The following is a 16,772-nucleotide window of genomic DNA, read 5'->3' as shown; positions in this document are numbered from 1 at the left end:
TCATGTCTCTGAGGCAGTCTTTTCTTTTATAACCTTGACATTTTTTTTATGAGTATTGTTCACTAATTTTATTGAGCAACCCTCCAATGCAGTTTGCCTGAAAATTTCTAATGGTTAAATACAAAGCATACACTGTCAGTGACAACATCACAGATAGGGTGTGCTTCTCTTTACTGTAGCTGGGGTTTCACATTGTTTTGTTGTGATTATTCTAGATAATACCGAGTAGTTTCTCTTCCATATGAATATTATATTCCTTTCATAATTACTTCTCACAAGGCCAATTTAATATCCTGTTTCCTTGCCTATTAATTTAAGCTTATTCTATGAATCTTGTTTGTGCCCAGTATAGTGCTCTAGTGGTATTTGTAAATTTATTCATTACTTCTACATTTTCTTAACTGAATTCTCCATGTTATTAGATAATAAAGAATGTGTATGGTCTTAATGAATAAAGTATTATATACCAATTACCTGAGATTCTTGTCGTTTCTTAATAGCATGCTTATATAATTTATGCAATTTTCTTGCATCAAACTCAGTAAACTTAGATACAAAAATCCACAGGTTTCTAGAAGAAAAAAAAAATGGCAAATTAATCTGGTAAAAAATATTTAGTTTTATCATAGAACCTCTTATACCCTCTTAGCCATAGCCCTCTATGGAACAAAGTCCATACTAAAGAAATTAATTATCAGAGACCATTAAGGTAGCTCAGCAGGTAAACGTACAGGATGCTGAGCCTGACAACCTGAGTTCAAACACAGGACTTCCATGGTGGAGAGAACCAAGTCTCTCAAGAAGTTCCTACATGTGCTGTGGCGTGCTCAGGAACACATGCATGCACATGCACATGCATAGACACAAAGAAAAAGCAAAATAATTTTTAAGTAATAAAATAACGAAATTAATCTTCATGTTTACTTTTCAAAATTTCATGCACACATAAGTCTCCAATCACATGAATGGTTTTATTTCTCTTTCAAATCCCTTCATTTTTGGACGATGAAATCTAGTGTTTTATCCTAATTTGAAATGTAACATATATATATAAAACTGAGCAAGCAGTCAAAGACTCATTCAGTAATATAGATTATGTGTGTAATATCAGATATGTTAATAGTTGAGTAAGAACAATAGCAGATAACAGATTTAGTTTATAAAGAATGGTCCTAAATAACACATTACAATAATTTTCATTTTTAATGGAACATAATGACCATAAGAATAATAAACAGGGAATATGAATCTGGAATATACCACAGTACATCTAGTGTCTAGGCCTTTTCCCATACAAAGGTAGACATTAATAGTGGTTATTTATATATATATATATATATATATATAGTCATATTATACATAATACAGTTCCAAATTATCAAATATCCTTCCAAATTAAACCTGTTAGATTAGTTGTCATAAGACAAAAAAGACAGTATTTATATTTACCTTAAAATATTATTTAAAGCAAACTTGGTTGAAATAACAAACTGAATGATACCTGAAATCTACAGAAACAGAAAATTCACCTAGCTTTTAAATTATAGACTAGCTTTAACATATACACAGTCTGCAGTTACAACAATAAGAGGTAGGGTATTTATTAGTAAATTGTCTTTTGGTTAATAATTAAATTTTCTATAAAATACATTTTGCTTTAGAAAACTCTAGCTAGAAACCAAATTCCTGATTATATGTCACTTGAACAACTTCTCATTCTGGGCAAAGCGTCAGAGGTGAGTGGGACTACCATCAGGACTCAGAAAGACCTAGAACAAGCACCACATTCAAGGAGTTCCAGTGCAGGGTGCTTCCTTTGCCATACCCAGTGTGGGCCTACAAAGACTTTCCCCTTATTTTTTTTTCCCCTTGTAAAATATTAGTATTATTTCAAATATTTTGTGTGCTGGTGTGTAGTGTGTGATTATGTTCACATATATGTGAGTACATGTGTATACAGTGGCACGGACACATGCAAAACTGTGTCTTCCTCAATCACATGACACCTTACAAACTGAACGAGGTCACACCTCACCTGGCTAACAAGTGCTCTTGGGATTCCTGACCTCCACAATACACGGACTGTGGTCTCTGGATTTCCAGAGGGCTGTCACACCCACCTGGCTTTTCTGTGGGTTCTGGAGATCCAAACTCAGGTCCTCATGCTTGGAATAAAAATTCTTTATGCATGAAGACATGTCCCCAGCCCTAACTTCAGATTTCTTACAAGATATTGTTGTATAAAGGATAAGCATTTGAGACATACGAAAATGGCAAACAAACAAAATCCTTTTGGTCCTCAATGTATTACAGTGGCCTTTAAATAAAACAGCATTTCATTTTAGTTGTTTTTAAGACACATGGAACAAAAACAGAGAAACAGGGAGCAATAACTAAAGCAGGCAACTAGGACTGCTGTCAAGACATGTCTAGTCACTGGCTCTACAATCACGGCTCTGGTCTTTACCATCAACTTTTTAATTGCAGTCTTTTGTCTTCTTTCATCCTGAAAACTCAGTAACTATTCTTGAGTTGTTAGGAGGCCAGCTCCTTTATTTTATCATTTGCTTTTATTTTCTTTCTTGTATGATTTCTGTTTCAACAGTGCTAGCTATGAAATCCAGGACCTCATGCCCAATGATAGGTCTAAATGTAAGCTATTCTTTTATAAATATTTTTATTTATTTTGTCCATGTTCTATGTGCATGTGTGTGGGCATGTGTGCTACAGAGCACATGGGGTAGCTCTCTACTTCCCCATCATGTGGATACCTCCTGGGGATTGAATTCAGTCAACAGGGTTGGCAGAAGGCACCTTTACCCACTGAGTGATCTTGCTAGGCTCAACTTTTGTTTTTAAAAAAGAAAAACCTTTCTCCAAGAAAGCACTAAGATTAGAGCAAAAGTCTTTGCATTTGCTAGGCTACTAGCTATGTGGGGGATCTGTTTCGCCTTTTGCCTTTAAGAGAATTTGTACAACCACACTGTGAGGGAGGAACAAATAGCAAGGAACATAAATAAAGAGGAGAAGGGAAATTCATCATTTACTGAGCCCAACTTAGAAATTAAATGTCATTACAGGTATGCCTATATAGAGAAATAATAGTGTATCATCCAGCATTCAGTACAATTGTGGTATCACGCATCATCCATGGGGAGATGGTTGTCTTAAAACTTATCCCTATAGAAAAGGGAATTACTTTTTATCTATTCCATCCACAAGGGAAAAATTAAGCAAGACATTATGAATACAGAACTTCAGGGTTGTTTCTCATTGCTTGCAATATAATCAAAGTATACAATAGTTGAAAAATAAGCTTTTATTGTATATGGTTATAAAAACCAAAGTTAGCCAAGGCGAAGACTGAACAATTCTTGGCAAACCCTGTGATCACTCCAATAGGTGAGTGATTTCTCTAAGGTGACACCTCAATTTTTTTGAACACAAATGCTTTATTTAACCTCCTAGTTTCTTTTTCAAATGGGTCCTCCATGAGTGTAAGAAGACATGGGCACAAGCATAAAACACTTTAGAATTTTAATCACCATCACTCGGTACAAGTATCGTTAGCTTTGGTTTGATGTGTAGCTGAAATGAATACAGAGTGAAGAAATCAGTAGGTTAATGGGCCAGTGTCACTCAGTGGTGCCCGTTTTCTTTCCTAACTTGTCTAGGAGACTGACTGAACACATCCACACCTAATAATCTTTAAAATGGCTGACCAATGAAAACCATACCTGATCACATTTGTAATTTTTAAATCGCCTGTTTCTACTAGTCCTAAAAAGAAAAATAGGTTTGTATTTTGCACTGTTAATAAGTGAGTCTATAAGCATAAAGATTAATTGCTGATTTCATTATGTAAATATAAACACATTTTAAAGTAGAATGTAATCTGAACTTTAGTGAAATTACTTTTTACTTCTCACTATTTTCTAAAGGCAGAGATGCCACCCGGAGCTTATGAAGCAAAATTAAATACTCATGAACAAAAAAACATAAAAGAAAAATTGAAACCAGGTGTTGCAAAGACAGCTCAGAAGTTAAAAACACATGCTACTCTTCTAGAAGAGCTGGGTCAGCTCCTAGCATACCATGTCAGGCAGCTCACAATCGCCTACAATTCCAGATCAAGGAGATGAAAAACCCTCTTCTGGCTTTCATAGGCAACTACACACACACAGCGACACACAGGAAAATAAGAACCATTCAAGTTTACCCCTCTACGCACTGTTTCTCACTTCATGTTTGGAAGTAGAAAAATAAGTGAAGAAACACAGTTACATTTAAAATTATGAATTCAACATCTCCTCAAAGGTGTCCCACTTACTTTCTCCACTGCTTAATTTGCTCAGGATTAGAATACTCCTTCAGACATTCTGTGATATGGTCTCCGATCTTGATCAAACACTGTCTAGTATGTTCTAGTTGCTCTCTTTCCGAAAGGCCTTTCTCAGGCCTATCAAGTTGTTTCAAAGCTGCTTTCACTGGCCTCATTCTTTCTTTACACTTGAAAACAACAGAAATACACGTATTAAAAACCCAATTCAGGTAAACTGTATTGTTCATGATACTTACATGAATGAACACAGCATTGCCTAGTTTCAAAATAAGCAATTACACATCACCTTAAACACTCTATACATTCGGTATTTTCTTCTTTGGCTTTTCTGCAGGCAAAGAACGCTTCCATTATCACCTGACATCAGCTTTTGTGAAAGTAAAAGCTTTTGATTTTATAGAGCTTTGGCTATTTTTAATACTACAGTGTACCATTCTAAGGAGCCTTCAACATTAATGACTAGAAGTATAACAAGAACATTCCAGGCTGCATACATTATAAAAGACGGAAAGTGTTAAAGAGTAGCTCCACATAATGAGCTCACTAGCCAACTAGCAAAAAACCAACAAGCAACAAAAAAATATTAAAATGAATTAAGCAACTGGTATAAATCATCTATTCTTTAAAACATTTAGGGCAGAACACTGTGGCTACAAATGACTTTTGCTCCTTCTCTGGAAGATTGGAGAATACGGCATGGCCAGCAGAAACCACTTTTCTTAATAAATACCTTACACGATTATAAAATGACATCCAAATTTTCTGACTCAGTTTTACTGAAGTAACACTAAAAAAAGCCCAAGAGTTTAGATAAATTTATGAAAATAACTGTTAAGTACAAATTTAAGTTATATATATATATATATATATATATATATATATATTTTTTTTTTTTTTTTTTTTTTTTTTTTTTTTGAGACAGGGTTTCTCCGTGTAGCTTTGCGCCTTTCCTGGAACTCACTTGGTAGCCCAGGCTGGCCTCGAACTCACAGAGATCCGCCTGGCTCTGCCTCCCGAGTGCTGGGATTAAAGGCATGCGCCACCACTGCCCGGCTTCAAATTTAAGTTTATATTGATGACAAGGAAATTGGTTTAGTTCTACGAATATATAGATAAGTTAGCATCAGATAATATATTTAACTAACATAATGCTACTTGGTTTAAAAAAAAAACTTTGTACTTTTGCCCTGAGAGGCCATTATGAATTATCTACTTAGTTGTAGATTTGTTCATGAATAATTCACTCTGTTTTACTACCTATTGGTAGAAGTTGGTAGACAGTTCTCCATTATTTGTCAGGAATAATTTAAAATCAAATCTATAAATTATAGTTTTTTCAACTGAAAAATTACAGTCCTGCAACATGAAAAGGCAGGAGGATCAGGGTGGAAGACATCCTGAGCTGCACAAATGGTCAAGGCCAGACTGTGTACAAGACACACACAGCCCCACCCATGAAGAGAGGTCTGTAGCTCAGTTAGTAGAATGTATGTCTAAAATACATGAGGGATTGGGCTAGATCTGCAGCAGAGTATAATACTGGGTGTGGTGGTCTGCACTTATAATCTAAGAACTCAGGAGGCAGAGACAGGAGGATCACAAGTTCTAGATCTTCCTTGGCTATATTTGAGGACAGCCTGAGTTACATGGCATACTTCCTCAAAAAATAAACAAAACAAAAAATTTTAAAAGCCAACCACACTGATAAGAAAAAAAAGGGGGGGGGGGTCTGGGGCCATGTGGAAGAACCCTTCATTCCCTACCAATTTTGGTTTTATTCATAGTTGCTCTCTGCCAACTATTACCGAACACTTTATAAGCCAGGCAGGTATGGTGATTCAAAATTATAATCCCAGTATTTCAGAGGCTAAGGCAGGAGCAGGAGTTCAGGGTCAACATGAGCAACAGGTGAGACCATGCCTCAAAAACCCAAGTGGGCTTGAGAGATGAGTCACTGAGCACTTGCTGATCAAGCCTGGCGACCTGAATTTGATTCCCAGAACCCACAGCAGGAGAACCAAGTCTCAAAAGCTGTCCTCTGACTTCCATGTGCATATATCCTGCTGCAGGTATCAGCACTGACACACACACATTATACACTCACAAGAAATATAAAATTTTAAATTTAAAGAGATAAAATATGTACACAGTGTATATACTGTTTTCTTAGTGTTATAAATAAACCTAGAAAATAGAGAAGTAAACAAAACAGATAGTGACTTTATGAGATCAAGACTCTGATAAGACAGATGGTAAGAAACATTGTGATGACAACTAAGATCAAGAAAAAAAAAAAGAGAAAACGGAGCCTTCTACGTAATCAGAATCTAGGAAAAAGTGATGTTTGTGAAGATACTGAAAGCGTTTTTGACGACAGGTTTAGATCAAATGCTAGCGTGGCTGGAACCATGTGAGAGAGGTGGCAGATGGTGAGAACTAACCAGACACTAAGCCTTTTACAAGTTTGAGAGGAATTTTTAATCCTGAAAGAGATGGAAAAAACTTTGAGAGCTCTATGTACAGGTGACATGATGTGATTCACCTTCTTATCATTGTAACTACTGTGGGGACTGTTTAGAGTACAAATTTCCATATGGAAAGATTACGGTGTAGGATGGAGAAGACTAAAGCAGTAAGAACCTCTGAAAGACACAAGACATAGCTACCTATAACTTAGTGATACAGTAGCTATGACTTAGTAATACAGTAGCTATAAGTCAGTGATACAGTAGCTATAACTTAGTGATACAGTAGCTATAACTTAGTGATACAGTAGCTATAACTTAGTGATACAGTAGCTATAACTCAGTGATACAGTAGCTATAACTTAGTGATACAGTAGCTATAACTTAGTGATACAGTAGCTATAACTCAGTGATACAGTAGCTATGACTTCCTGAAGTAGAGTCAACAAAACTTGCTTGCTAGTAAAATCCAGTGGAAGCTCAGAATGATTAGCTCAAGAATATATGCTTAAAGTTATTATATTCTTTTTCTCTAGGATATACAAAAGAATAAAGAAATTCATGCATTGGGCACAGTAGGAAATTTTTTTTTTTAACAATTCCATGAAAATCAGAAGGCTAAAGAGGACACATGAAGAAAGTTAGAGGTATGATCTCCCCTTACTCAGTAAAGAAGCAGATGGAATAGGAGAAGTTCAAGTGAAGAATTTAATGTTTCCACCTCAAAACACAGCACACGATCTCCCCCTCCACCACTCTCATCCAAGGCAGAATAGTTAAAAGCAATCAATTTTAAAAATGGACAAGGAAGTTAGATCTAGGTCACAAGCAAAAAGGCTATCCTGAAAAAGAAAAGGAATCCCAGAGTTCATAAACCCAAAGAAGAGACACAGTCCAGACATAGCACATATGCTTACACACAAAGAAAATGGAAGCCTACAAAAACTATTACAACCCATTATATTTAAAAGAATATGAAAAAAAAAAGATTGAGCCTATATTAGAGCACATCTCAGAATCAGATAATGAATAAGCCCTTATTATTTCATACTTTGGAGTCTAAACACAAGGGACAAAAGCCAGAGTTAGGCACAGTTGCTGCTGAGGTGACAGTGTCTCTTTCAAGTGTTGCAACTGATTAACAGTGACAAAACTAACTTAAGACGAAATTCAAGTCTAACAACAAGCAACTAAAAGGAGCTAAAGACTCCAACTAGGAAAAGATCCAAATTCTAGAAATCTCTAAGAGGAGACACATGAACAAGGTATGCATTTGTACACAGTAAAACTATTTGTATATTTATACTATTTCCTCCTTGGCAGCCTGTAACAACACATTTTCTATTCTTAGTTTAAACTTTGGAAATTTCACACCTTCTTGTTGTATCACTAGGGGCACTTCTCCATTATTTCATCTTGATTTCCTTTATAAGTGGAATTTTAAATCTTTATTGATCTATAGTAATTTTTTTTAACTGATCTACAGAAGGCTGAATTTAGTAAGAACAACCTTTGCACACTAGTACTGGATCAGGAACTGAAAAGTTTAAAATCCTCAATATAAAAGCTGCCTGAGCTTTTAACCCCCTCTACTTCAGTCTTTATTGAAGACTGAACAGTTCTCATGAGAAGCTCTGGAGCTTACAATACTGAATGTCTTCTGATCCAGCTCCTCAGACTCCTCAGCTATGGGAACTGGTTCTCCACTGGCAGTGATATGAACTGGAGCATCTGACACCACAGACTTTTTAGATCGGTCTTTACTTTCAGGTTTGGATTCATTCAACTGGAAAAAGAGAACAAAACAAAAGCCCAACCATAAAGACAACATGATTAGCTCTTTCAGAATAATTACTCTTGTTTTCTTCTACAAGTACCTATTTTCAGTGAATAGCCATCTATTTCACTTTCTCCCAGCTTCACTGGAGATCTCTTAGCCCTTGAACATGGCCCATTTTACTATTGCTAGGTTTGTTAATAAAATTTCCTTGCTAATTTGCTAAACAACATCAACAACAAAGAAAAAACGTCTCCTAGTAATGTTATCTTGTAAAGGTGTTCAAACCAATTGCTCCCCTCAACTATACGCCCAAAAAAACTTCTGAAGAACTCAGTTACTGAAAATAGTTTGGGTTGATGCTATTATCTTCCAAGATGTAAATATACAACATTTTACTTTCTAAGTTTTATACTATGATTTGCCTACCTTTTCTTTATGTCTTTTTCTTTCTACATAGCTTCTTTGTTTTCTTTTTCTTAAATTATTTCCCTATCTTCCTTATCCTCTTTATCTTTCACCTTCCTTTTAACTCTTTTTGCATGTATGTGGGTTCTAAAAAATATAACTCAGGATCCTTTTACTAATGATACACGCAAAATTTACCTTCCTCTAAAGTAAGCCAGTCTCATTCAAGTTCAGAATAAAATTAAAAGAGATGGCTCATGTAATTGGCAAGAGTTTGAAAGGAAAGGGCCTTTGATCTGTGTCTCTAGCCATGTATCTATTGCAGCTATGATCTATAAATAAATCTACACTATAAACCACCAAAAAAAATGGAAAAATTCCATTTCTAAAGTTCAACTTTCCTTCCACACTAACAGCTGCTATTGCAAAAGTGTACCTACTTTATCGTCATCTTCGTCAGACTTCTCTGAAGGCAGAGGAGATGAGTCACTCTTTATTTCTTCTTTTATTTTTATGGACTTCATTGCTTTATTCTTTTTAGTTCTTGTTTTTCTCCTCTTTGAACCTCCCTAAAAGTAATTATTTGTATTTAATCAATGTCACTGATTTCCCGTTTTTAAAAACATCAAAAAACTATTATGAAGCTTAGACACACAATACTGGCAAGTAGGTAATGAGCTGCACCAAGTTTAGAGTCAACAGAGGAAACACAACTTATTACATCCAGTATATTAATGTCAAAGGTACTAACCACTGCAATTATTCCTTCAAGGAGACTCTCAGGTTATCACCTACAACTAAATTCAGTGGCACCAACACAGTGATAGAAGTTTTTTTTTGATACCACACAGGTAGTCGTTGACATCATGGTTACAGGCAAACTTTTAAAGGTTTGAAAAGATGCGGGAGTGAGGAATCAATCACTCTTGGGCCTGTAGAGATAACTCAATGGTTAACAGCATTTGCTGCTCTTGCAAAGGACAGAACTCACATGGCAGCTTACAACCATGCATTATCTCCAGTTCCAGGAATCTGATGCCCTCCTCTGGACTCCCATGTGCACCAGCAACACACATGGTACAGACAAACATGCACGAAAAATATTCATATACATACAATGAAAATACATTTTTATAGAGTCTTTTTAAAAATCTTTTTTGAGGGCTGGAGAGATGGCTCAGAGGTTAGTTAAGAGCACTGACTGCTCTTCCAGAGGTCCTGAGTTCAACTCCCAGCAACCACATGGTGGCTCACAACCATCTGTAATGAGATCTGGTACCCTCTTCTGGTCATACATGCTGTATACAAAATAAATAAATCTTTAAAAAAAAAATCTTTTTTGAATGCCTAATAAAATCCACAACCCTTGACACTCTCCATTAAACTTTATAATACTTTGAAATAATATATAGGCTTGGCCTCTCAAAAAGCATTCACTCTACTGTCATAACCAAATAAAACTATTAAATTAAAGAACAATGCAGTTCTTAACATTAACTACAGACATCTAGCATGGTCAAATAACTCTAGAAGAGTAAACTGATTTTAAACATCCACATTTTTTAACTTACCGCACCAGAAAGTCTCTGAGCCTCTTTTTTTGCAAGATCTCTGCTAAGTAATTTGATGAGGTAGTCTGCACGTGTCTGTAACTGTTTTGCTTGTGGTTTTTTATCAGGATCATCTGGAAGAATCTGAAAGGGCAATGCATTTTTCAGTCTATCTTTTGTAAATAACATGAAAATTTTACTGGTGAAAAAAATACAATTTAATAAATATGAATATATCTCACACACTAAAGTTTTTAATATTCATAATATTATTGGAAGAATAAAGTATGTAGTAGACTACAAGAGGGCAGGAAGCTGGGTAGTAATAACAGTACTGCATCTGGCTACAAAATACAGTTTTTAAACCTGTATCATAAACAGATTTAATTTCCTTGGAAATAAATTCATTCTTCTCTCTCACTCTCTCTGGTTGTTGTTTGTTTTTCCAAGACAGGGTTTCTCTGTGTAGCCCTGGCTGTCTTGGAACTTGCTTTATGGACCTCAAACTCAAGAGATCCACATGCCTCTGCCTCCAATATGCTGGAATTAAAGGTGTGCGCCACCACTGCCCGGCCATTCTTCTCTTCTTTATTGAGATCCAGTCTTACTTATTTAACCTTGGCTGGCCTCAAACTTGTGGCAATTCTCCTGTCTCTGAGCACTAGGATTATTACCAGTATTCACTACCGTCTGTCTCTTGGGAATAAATTCTGTAAGTATACCGAAGAAGAAACCTCTCAGTTTAGCCACTGTAATGGCAAACACATGAAATCCCAGCATTCAGGAGAAAGACGATCACAAGCTCAAGGCCAGCATGGATGAAGAGGCTAGTGAGTCCCTGTGTCAACACACTGCATGCACGCGCACACACAGCCTCAAAACACACACAAAGGCCAAACAAAAACCAAAGCAACAAAAACTCTCATGCTACAAAACAAAAATGTCTGAGGTGTGCCCGCCCTGAGCACTGTAGAGGCAGAGATGGGAGGATACTTAGGGCTAACTGGCCAGCCAGCCTAACCTAACCAGTAAACTTAAGGACAATGAGAAACTCTGTCTTGAAGGAGCCAGATGAACTTTCTGAGGATGACACCCAGGTTGCTCTCTGATCTCCACAAACATGCACACATGCTCCCACAAACACATATACACATAAGCTGGAAAAAGACAGCACAAAGAAATGTTTCCAACATTTCCATTTATGAAGAAAAGAATAGAAAGAAAAGAAAAGGAAGAGGAAGGAAGGAAGGAAGGTAGGAAGGAAGGAAGGAAGGAAGGAAAAGGTGTTAGCTAGTACAACAAAATAAAATCACCCAAATTACTAACATTAGTCGATATTTCCTTAAAATATATGATTTTCTAAGACACGATGATCCCAGAATTCAAGGGGCCATGACAGAAGAATCAGGGTTCCGACATAGTAAGATCATTACTTAAAATTTTTAACTTTTAAAAAGGGCATTTTAAGACTTTAAGGTTCCTTTTTGTTTCCTTTAATAATGGAAAAATTTTAACCAAGTAATGTGAAGGAAAATTATACCTGTCTTAATAACAAAAAACATAATTCAGAAATAAAAGCAGATTTAAATTCAATTATTTCATTAGAACCAAGCTGTAACGTAGAAATCACATAATTAGGACCTTTATTTCCTTATTCTCAATTAAACTTATTTTCAAAATAGTTTTAAAAAATTAAAATAACTCAAAGCCAATATTAATAATCAACAGAGTAAAAGAATAAATATTTAAGTACCTTGTGTGTTAAACTGAGGTCAGGATCCATTTTAATCATTTCCCAGCTTCCATAGCCATACTCATAGATGCCAATTAACAAATTGGAATCATCTTCTCTGCCCCAATCTATATCAAAGTGAGCTGCCTTTGTATGGCATGGGATTGTATACCTAACATTAAAGGAAGAAATGACTGCAACTTAGTAACTCCCTAAAATATAAATTTTTATAGTATTTAAGTAACTAAAACTTTTCATTGAAAGATAGTCAATGTTACAAAAATATAGCATATGTTCATAACACAACTACTGAGTAACAGAATCTGTAAGGGGGAGTCACTCACTGCTTCCTTTCCTCTGGATCTGAAGGAATGGATTTATGCAAAGGTATCAATTCGTCTTCATGAGCAATGACTAGCTTCGCATTCACTTGTACTCCTGATATTCGGAATGTTGGCCCCTTCACTTTTCCAAGTCTGCCACCTTATTTTAAACAAAAGTATAGAAAAACATATCTGTACATATATCTATGTGTAGATATATGGATATCTACACATATATCTATATATAATTATGTAATTCACAAAACAAAACAGCATATGCTATTACTTATGTTAATATGTATTACTTTTTTTGCTAAAAATAAAATCTTATCAATTTAACTATACATACTACTAACTAGACCAGAAGGTATGAATTCACAAAAAGTCCCTCGTGAGATTGTGTCAGTAAGTACAAGAGATAGGTTAACACCAGCAGCCCCTAGACAAGAATTTCACAATGATTTCTCCAGTGTATCAGATTACTAAACCTTATGTAGATATTTTTCCTTAGGTAGATGAATGAGAAAATAAGCATAATGAAATAACTATGCATGTTCCAAACTAATGCTGCCTGTGGATATTTAAATTTTCTTCATCCATTCATGTACTCAAGACAGCCAACAGTAATTTCTGAAATAATGTTCCAAGAAAACAACACATCAGGGACAAAAGCACAGACTCACTGCCACCAAACTCCAATTCTCTTCCCACTCTGCACTTCCTATCGCTCAGAATGGCTCAGTATCTTTTGAAACTGACAAGCAGGTTAACTGAGGGGATCTACCTGTTCGCTCTGTTCCTGAAGAACTGTCCTTTAAAGCTTTAACACAACCATTATGCACCAATTCTCCTAGTCTTCTGAGGTCTGTTTCTGACTTGTCGACCAATTCAGCATCTCGAGCAATTGCATCTAATCTGTATTAAGATGATACAATTTTCAGGTAAATATGCTAAATGAAATGATATAATTTAAAAAAAAACCCAAACCTAAGCTTATTTTATTTCAAAATCCAAGTATTACTCTATTATCTACCCTTTAAATTCCAGTTCGTATAACATAAGACAGAAAACTAGGACGACTTAGCAGAGAACCAATTCATTACACGTTCATGAACAATAATAACGGTCAACAATTCACTACAGAACAATGGTAGGCTCCTGGAGACTGTATACACCAACTATGAAAAATCTTAAGATCTGATTGAAAAAGGAGTGATAAAATTTTATGAAAATTATAAATGAAAAGGTCCTGAAATTTGTATTGTCATGGAACTGATAGATTAACATTCAACACTATTTCCATCATCTAAAATAACCATGCAAATATTGTTGCATTTTAAGCAATCCAGCTCAAAATAAAATATAAAAATTCACAAAATAGAGATAAATTCTGAGAAAGAAATGAACCAACTAATTTGAGTCTTTGATGCTCTGTATTCAGTAAGTTTACTACTACAAAATACAAAAAAGCCAGAGGTTAGGTCAGTAACTTAGTCCCTCTGTAGTAAATCCGTACTCTTTCTTAAGTAGTTAAGGAAAAAGAAAATAAGATAAAGTAAAATGCATTACAGTTGCCAAACTGCAAATTAAGGTGTGTTTTGCAGACATTTAAAGACAAGAAAATTCTGGAGACTCAAAATCATACAAACTATTTAATAATTAACCTGCAACTTGGTCTCTACCAATTTCTAAAAAATGCTCATTAAAGCAAATTCCATCAAGTAGCTAAACTGAATGGCAACCAAGCAAATAAACATGCCAATATATTACACATTTCATAACCTTGTGAGAATGACAGATGTATTTACCTTTCCAGAGGGCCACCAAATTTCTTATAGCTCTTGATAAACCTAACAGAAAATAAATGTTTGGTTCAAATGTGTTTTATAAAAAAATGTTTATATATGTATGCATATATGTATATGTGTATATATATGTGGGGGTGCATATATATACATGTATATAATATATACTATATACACACACACACACACACACACACATATATATATATTTAAGTGGACTGGGGATGTAGCTCATTGGTATAGAGCTAGCCAAGAATGCACAAAGACCCTGGATTTGATTCCCAGCACTGTAAAAACCAAAAACAATAACCACAGACACAGACACACACACACCCCTCCGAATTCACAATGCATATAAAAATAGAAACGACTGAGTGCACTTCTACAGCACTAGCACTCGGGAGGTGGAGGCATGGAGATAAGGAATTCAAGGGAAGCCTGAGACCCTGTGTCAAAAAAATAAAAACCAAATCAAACCAAACCAAAACACTTTTTGGTAAAAACTTAAAGAACTGTTCCCTGATTTAAAAAAAAAAAAAAGAAAGAAAGAAAGAAAGAAAGAAAGAAAGAAAGAAAGAAAGAAAGAAAGAAAGAAAGAAAGAAAGAAAGAAAGGAAAAGAAAAAAATGAAGAAACTAAGCTATAAATTTTTAGGACATTAAGTTATACCAAATAAAACATTGTAACACCCAAGAAGCAGCTAAGATAGCAATATAAATAAAACAATAGAAGCTAATTTTTATTTTAGAAATTACTTTATTATTTTCATAAGACAAAAAAAAGGTTCAAAGCTACCACAAGTGGAGTGTCTCCAGAGTGCTCACCAACCACTATGCCTCATCACACTCCTAAAGCTGATCAAGTTTTACTCAAAGGGTTAATTCAGATGATCCTTATACCAACAATGGAAAACAAAAAATTACGTCACAACAAAGCAACTTAAGTGGTTGAGAGATGAGGGAAACATCCAGAAAGTAGAAGATGAAATGCTTCTTCAACTAAAGACAGAAAGTCCAGCAAATCAGATGGTCATAAAAGTTCCCTTAACGAAAACTAACAATGCATTTAGTTTTCTTGTAGGAACAATGAGGAAGAACTTTGTCAGGTCTATGATTTAAAGGAAAAGAGTTAAAAATAACTTGAAAGAAACAAACTTCTAAAACACAAAAATGAACAAGCTTTTATCAAACTTTACAGGTGAAGGTACTCCATAAGCTAAGCTGTTCTCACTCCCCTTGAAGGCATGTGCAGACAAGTGTACTCTGAACAGAGGCAGGCTTATCCTCACAGCCAGCCTGACTTGACTTCCATTTTTACTTGCCCATATCAGAGACAACATTTTTGTTTGTTATTTTTCCTCTTTCTTTCTTTTCTTTTTGTTTTTTGTTTGTTTGTATTTGTTTTGTTTTGTGGGGCTGAGGATGCAAACCAGGTTCTTAGACAGGCAAAGCCTGAGTATTACTCCTGAGTTCCATCCCAGCCCCAGAAATGCATGGCTACTTTCAAAGAGCAATCACCTCAAAGTTAAACAAGAAAAATACAGAGCTAAATTAATCTCCTACAAATTTAGCAATGCTGTGAAACATAAATGTAGTATGAACTGTGCCAAAATGAAATTTTTTTCTTCAAAGGGATCATTCTAAACCACAATAGGAAACAATTTTAATATTCAAGTGGTGTAACAATAAATAATATACAAACATTAGATGTTACACCTTTTTTTCAAAGTTATCAGTATCTAAAAGCAGAACTCTCCAAATATTTATTTTTACCCTCTAAAACCCTTTAATCTTGTTTTTATATTTAGTTTCATGCTCTAAAAACACGAAGTTAACAAAACGGTCTTATGTCCTCTTACCGCCTAATTTCTGCATCACTAAATCCTTTAATATTCTCCCGAGGGATGGTGCGTGGTCTCCCACGTTTCTTCGGCCGTTTCCTTTCCGAGATTGAATCACTATCAGACCCAGAGTACCGTCTGCTTCTGCTCCGCCTCCCTTCACTTCCATTGAAACTTATCTGGAAAACAAAAACAAAAATATCCCCAAATACAGAGTAAAGAAGTCTTGTCTCTTACGACAAAGATAAACACAGTGAACTTCCTATAAAAACTTGAAAGACACTGCTTGCTTCGACAGCACACACACCAATTTCTTCTGTACCCCAGATCTAATCAATATTTATATGTACAATTCAGCTATCATTTGGCTTAAAAGGGCTTATTGGGAAATGTTATCATTTATACTATTTTCTACAGAGAAAATATTTTACTGTTTAAAATAACCCTGGACTTTTAAATTATAACCTGTTTTTATGTTCAGTCTATCTGAGTATTATTTCTCCTGCAGTTGTACATAAAATGTTTTTACAT

The 16,772-nt window shown here is 35.2% G+C and overlaps 1 protein-coding gene across 1 annotated transcript in view; it reads right to left on the bottom strand.

Annotated features, from left to right (window-relative positions):
* Chd1 (chromodomain helicase DNA binding protein 1) overlaps nucleotides 1–16,772 on the bottom strand; it is an 81,104-nt gene that overhangs the window by 7,565 nt on the left and 56,767 nt on the right. The window contains exons 24-33 of the mRNA XM_059272928.1: nucleotides 16,260–16,420; nucleotides 14,406–14,447; nucleotides 13,382–13,512; nucleotides 12,619–12,757; nucleotides 12,296–12,446; nucleotides 10,564–10,686; nucleotides 9,433–9,561; nucleotides 8,453–8,593; nucleotides 4,331–4,509; nucleotides 475–571 (exon numbers count right to left, since the gene is read on the bottom strand). Of these exons, the coding sequence (XP_059128911.1) occupies nucleotides 475–571; nucleotides 4,331–4,509; nucleotides 8,453–8,593; nucleotides 9,433–9,561; nucleotides 10,564–10,686; nucleotides 12,296–12,446; nucleotides 12,619–12,757; nucleotides 13,382–13,512; nucleotides 14,406–14,447; nucleotides 16,260–16,420 (1,293 nt within the window). The remainder of the gene's footprint in view (nucleotides 1–474; nucleotides 572–4,330; nucleotides 4,510–8,452; nucleotides 8,594–9,432; nucleotides 9,562–10,563; nucleotides 10,687–12,295; nucleotides 12,447–12,618; nucleotides 12,758–13,381; nucleotides 13,513–14,405; nucleotides 14,448–16,259; nucleotides 16,421–16,772) is intronic.

The sequence above is a fragment of the Peromyscus eremicus genome, chromosome 8b (assembly GCF_949786415.1).
Source record: "Peromyscus eremicus chromosome 8b, PerEre_H2_v1, whole genome shotgun sequence".
Taxonomy (NCBI): domain Eukaryota; kingdom Metazoa; phylum Chordata; class Mammalia; order Rodentia; family Cricetidae; genus Peromyscus; species Peromyscus eremicus.
This window is presented reverse-complemented; position numbering and strand designations above follow the sequence as displayed.